Below are 6,000 nucleotides of genomic sequence, written 5' to 3' on the forward strand. Positions count from 1 at the left end.
CGGGAGTAAGGAGGACATCTTTCATCATGAGAACAAACTGCAGTGCTTGAGAGTTTTTCAAAGGAAAACATCCTCAAATATTTTACAAGTTCGTAAAAAGCTGTGGGCTGGAAACCGGGAGGCCACTAATCATTAATCCCAAAGGATCGAGATGTGCACACTAAATGTTTATGTGTATGGCAGCGGTTGTGTGGTCTGCAGTATATCAGCAAGTACTGTAAAAGATGGCAAGTGGTCCACATTTGCTTTATGGGAGGAAAGAATGCAATCTCAATAAAATGAAGCAGACTCAACAGAACGCGTTGCAAAAAAACAGGTTTTTCAGTTTAAAGACTAATTTTGTCTCAGTTGTTATTTTTATAGTACGTGTAGTCCTGATAAATTAGGTGTAAAAAAATTAAAAACACTGGCTTTTTCATTTCGATCTGTGTGTGTGTGTGTGTGGGAGGGGGGGTGGGTGTGTTTAAGTCTTTCTTGGTCTTCACAGCTCTGTTTTGTTCTCCACCAAGTGCTGGGTTAAAAATATCTCTCTCCTACTTGCTAAATGCTCACATTCAGTGCTGAAGGACAAGCTGTTTTCTAACAGCTTAGCTCTTGTTTGGTGCGGTGCAGGTAGTCTACATGGGGATTTTGGACATTGCATTGTTAGAACTACTGAGATGCTTGATGAGTTTCCTGCCACTTTAAGCAACCCCTTTCCTTAATTATACTTTTTATTCTTGAGCTCAGAAAATAGCCGCCTTTAACCTTCTCTTCACTGAATTTCTTGTGGGAAGTTAAATTGCACCACCACAAGTGCAATTTCACTTCCCACTGGCACTTGCACCTGAAATGATACGCAGCAGTGGAAATATAAAGAGGCGTGCACTGGTTTCCATGCCAGGTTAGCCATTTGTCCTAGGATGAAGCAGCAATCAATGTGAAACTTATATCTGTGTGATGTGTGCCAGCAACAAGGGCAAAGCTCTGCTCCTGATTACTGACAGGTCTCAGTGAAATGTCATGCTGTTGTGCACTGTGGTATTCGGGACCGCCAGAAGGGAGAAGTGCCATTTGTCACCATGTGACTGACACATTCCGTTCCTCCATCTATATCTGACTGTGTTCCCGTGTGTGTTCAGTGATTCAGATATAAGAACTGATCTGTGGCAGATAGGATGACATAAACCAGAAATTCATGAATTCCTGTTTTTCAGAATCGCAAAATTAAATAGATGTGAAACACATGGAAACAAGCAAGAATTGAATTATTAAGAGCGCAGACTCTGTGGATGAAAGTATAACATAAACAGCATTTTATATCATCATCAAATAAGATAGAAAGGTACAGCTTTTCATTTAATTCACAAAATTTGTGTCTTCTCCCAGGATCAAACCAGGAGATATTATACTTGTTAAACAAATGTCTAAAAGTAAGAGCAGAAACTGTCTGAATAACAATATTGCAAGCATCACTGATAGGCTTTAAATAAATAAAAAGACCTCTTACCCAGATTTGTTTTAAAGATAAAGTTTTTAAGATGCTTTTAATGTTATTTCCATTTTGATTTTGAAAAAGTAGAAGGAGTTTAAAGATGTACTTGTAGTGCCAAACATTTCCACCATACCAGGTTTTGCCTCCCCTTCTCTTCAAACTCTCCGCCCACTGCACAGGTGACATGGAGAATTAATAATCAATTAATATTCAGTTCTGTATTCACTTCTAGGTGAAGAGAGACCAGGGCTATAAGGGTCTAACTGCGTTATTCCTGCATAGAAAATAAGTTAGAGCAGTGGAAGTGAGAGGAAAGTAAAGCGTGATCTGCAGTTTCCAAATCTATAACGGGCAAAATTAGATTTTAATTTCCCACCAGCATGATGCTCGTGCTAGTGCATTTTCACAAAACAGCTCACGTTCTGGCAGATTTGAGAACGTTACATATCATTAGTTTTGAAAGTGATTCCATTGTCATTTTTATTGGCAGAAAATCACGGGATTCAAAATCCGTGGGTTGTGTCCACAAATCATTGTTTTGTTTTTTATTTCTTTGTGTTTTTGCTGTAGCTGTCCCAGCAACCACTGACACCGGCTGTTCCAACATTAGGTACATCCATTTTGTAGTGTTCTGCTGGTGCTAACTTCTTGGCACAGACACCAGTCTCTTTCGGGTGGAAATCACCAGCGCTGTCACAGAGTGGAAAATATCACGTATCGTTCAAATAAATGAGTTAAAAGGTGGACATTAAATATATGATTAAAGATTAAAAGTACTTCTGAAAGATTACAAATAGGATTCAGGCTACCAAAGTTCCTCGGCAGACATTTGCCAGTTGGTCCACAGTTTTAGCCTTTAAGAAGAAATGGAAAGCTATTCCCATGTACTTGAGAAACTGGATAAAACTATAAAAGAGGCCCTCGTAAAAACTCAACATGCCTGAGTTTGGTGCCTGAGTTTTGGCCCCTTCTTCATCTAACCGATATAGTTCAGAGAAATTATAAAATGTGTCACCTTGTGGGTGGAATAAAAGTTTCCCATGCCTCTCACTGCTCTGATGTCCCACTGAAGCACATACATGCACTGCTTTAAATAGAAGAAGGTCCCAAAAGTGTTCAGCAACAGGTACTGGCATGCTGATGAACCCACTGACAGCAACACATTCAGCAGATAGCAGGAAACGGTGTCTGAACTTATGCCAAGCCTTTGCGGGTGAGGCCATGGGAACCTTTCAACCTTCACAAAGCACAAAGCCTGCAGTTGAAGTAACTTTATCACTGCTGCAACACTACAGGAATAATTCTCTGGTCTGTATTATATGTTAATAATACGTATATGTTTATGTCTTTTTCCCAGGTTGGTGGTTTGATGCCTGTGGCCCTTCAAACCTTAATGGTATGTACTTTAACCAAGGACAACACATAGGGAAGCTGAACGGTATCAAGTGGCACTACTTTAAGGGCCCCAGCTACTCACTTCGAGCAACAACCATGATGATCCGCCCACTGGACTTCTCCTAGTCTTTTGAACTTGTGAACTCGACTTCCACACATTAGAGGGACATTTCCTATTTCCTACTCTCGTCTCATCTCATTTTCGCTGGACAGGGGAGTCACCCAGTGAATCTTTTCTTCAGCCTGCGCCGCTGTTGCTTCGTAACCTTTCCCGACACTGAGCTGAAAAAGCCGGCGCGAGGAGGAGAAGGAGGAGGAGCGCAGATCAAGGCGCGACGCACCAGAACTGATTTTCTGTTCCCAAGCGATTTCACAAGCTTGATGTTACAAATGAGGAAGACGTTGTAAATGTGTGAGCTTGTAGGGAATATTCACACAAAATGTCGCACTTCAATTTATTTTCCTGGACCTGTGTTGCAATAATGTCAAGGACTTGAACGTTTTTTTTTGTTTTGTTTTGTTTGAATAGAAAGCAGCTACCACAGAGCTGCACAGACTCTAAAACTGCAGGACAGCATTGTGACTTTTTTTTGTAATTTGTAATTAAAATGTTGCTAACAGAACACAGGCCATCAGTATCGCGGTTGTGTTACATATTGTGTTTTTAGTATTATTTTTTGTTATCCTAACTGTACTCATGAAACTATCTTTCGTACAGTGTATACTGAATTCCTGTCTGCATTATGGATACTGTAAGAACTTTTAAGATGACCTTGAGATTCCAGTGGTGATATACAGTTGGTAAGAATTAGGAAGGTCGCTTGCAGTTATTCGCTGGCAATTATGCACTTGTGTTTTTGACAGAGTGTGATTATTTTTAGAGTTCACCGTGTGAGGTTATTATTGGATTAGATTCTGGACTGAGATGTATTTGCCTTGTGTTTTTGGCCGAGGAGCAACTAACACATGCCAAAGTTCACGATATGAGTGATCACCTTTGCTGACTGTAAAAAAACAAGACAAATATCATTCAAGGACATTAATCCCAATGCATATGCGACTCTGAGGGGAAAAACATTCACATTTGCACACTTGCTACAAGTGATTCTTACAGATTTACACTATATATGCTGTACATAGCATTCAGTATATGATACCACGAAGCAATTCGTTCATATTCACAAAGGTGTAAATGCTTATATTAAGCTAGCGTCTCGAGCGAGTTGAGGTAAAAGGGGTTGTTTTTTTTGTCCAATAGCTTTCATCGAATTCCGACCTCTAAACTTTCGACAAAGAGCAGATCATTAGGACGAGTTACATCCAAAATATTTTCCACAGACATCAACATGACACATCCACTGAATCCAGCCAGTTTCTGTTTCTCATCAATTCGGCTTAAGAGGAAAAAAAAGGAGTCTGGGTTGGATATGAAGCATGAAATTAATGATTCCACCAACTGATCCGTGTGAACATGTATTTCATAACTTCCAGCTTATAAAAACAGAATCTACTGTGTTGTATTTACTAAAGGTACACGCGGCGAGAAGATGAAGTGTATCTGGAACTTGTAAAATGACAATTGACATGTTTATTAGCATACTAAAATTGTAGAATTTAATGGGTGTGCATGTAAAGCAGCATTCCTGCTTGTTTCTTTTCTTTCTTTTTTTTTTGCAGTTTTTACTCTGCCAGAGGTACAGTGGTGTTTTTTTTTAAGCTGAGCATAAAACATAGAAGTTAAAATAATAACCCTGGAAAAAATGTGCCTTTGATAACTTTGCTTTTACCTCGTTAACTTTTAGATTTGCAGATTTATTTAAACATCTTTTGTAACATGTGGTCAGTGTTGTGTTGCTAAGGTTAAATAAAAGCGCATGTGATGCACTAATGTTTTCAATGTGCGTTTAGGCTGGACTTTGTCATCCAAAAATGATGTGATGATAGACAAAGGTTTAAACAAGGGGCTTCAGAATTTAGCCCTCATTACATCTCCCTTTTATTTCTCCTTTCCGTCAACAAGCCTCCTTTTACGATAAGATCTTTTACAGGAGTGTAAATCTTCATATACAAATGCTGTACTGTAGGCTGGGCAAAGTGAATGTGTTGGTGCAGAAAGACACGAGATAAATCACGCAGATAAACAGACGTGCTTTCATCTTCCTTTTTTTTTTTGAAGAACCCAACCAGATGCTGCAGAGATTAAAACTCTCTCCCTGTCCACACAGTGGAGTGGCATTGTGCTGAGTTGCTTGCTCACTAGTGTCAATGACAGATTGCCAAAAGTGTCAAACGAAGCTGTCATGACTTGTAGTGTCTCTTCATAGTTGACATTCCTGGGCCTAATCAGAATAAACAAATTACCGCAGCTTGCAGGCCAAAGACTGTCCTTCAGCGCCTTCGCTGACCCAACACCCTCACTGGAATGTGTTCTTTAGAGGCAGTGGAGTGTGAAGAGGGTCCACAAAAACCTGGCAAACACCTTTGTGGTCCTAAGCGTTGTCCTTTGTTGGTGTGAAGACAGGAGGTACTAAAGACTGGGAAGTTTTGTCTCCAGTGATGGCTTAGGGATGTTGAGCAAAGTGGTGTTCCTCTTGTAATCTCCATATACGCACGTACACACTCGCCACCAGCTTCTTACACTGACAGACAGATTACCGCGCTGAAAATGGATCCTTTCCTGTTAAGTCAGAAAAAGCAAAGGGTCAACGAGGACTCCCAGAAAGAGGTGAGGACAGACGGCACTGGAGCACAACCAAATCAGATATAACACAATACAGTGCCTGCAGTATGAACAGTCATACCGCAGGCCTTTGAAACCCCCTGAAGAGACCACCTGCTCAACTAAAACAAATACAAGTAATGAGGATTCAGAGAGAAGAAAAGTGAAACTGAAAACATAAGTGTAGCTGCCATCTGTTAATTCAATTATATCGGATTTCATTTTCATATTTCTTAAGAAAGATTATTGTAATTTGAAATGCATCCCTCTGTCCTTTTTATTAACCACTTATCTATTTAAGGGTCGTGGATGGGCTGGAGCATGTCTGAGCTAACATAGGCGAAAGGAAGGGTGGACAATCGATCAAAGGGCTAACACCATGACACACACAACTACACTCACATTTACATCT

The 6,000-nt window shown here is 40.1% G+C and overlaps 1 protein-coding gene across 1 annotated transcript in view; it reads left to right on the top strand.

Annotated features, from left to right (window-relative positions):
* The window catches only part of angpt1 (angiopoietin 1), a 57,181-nt gene extending 52,415 nt beyond the window's left edge, over positions 1-4,766 (top strand). Inside the window, exon 9 of the mRNA XM_006794333.2 lies at positions 2,832-4,766. Within this exon, the coding sequence (XP_006794396.2) occupies positions 2,832-2,995 (164 nt within the window). The 3' untranslated portion in view covers positions 2,996-4,766. The remainder of the gene's footprint in view (positions 1-2,831) is intronic.
* Positions 4,767-6,000: the final 1,234 nt, after the last annotated feature.

Source organism: Neolamprologus brichardi, chromosome 22, assembly GCF_056152115.1.
Source record: "Neolamprologus brichardi isolate AB-2024 chromosome 22, ASM5615211v1, whole genome shotgun sequence".
NCBI lineage: Eukaryota > Metazoa > Chordata > Actinopteri > Cichliformes > Cichlidae > Neolamprologus > Neolamprologus brichardi.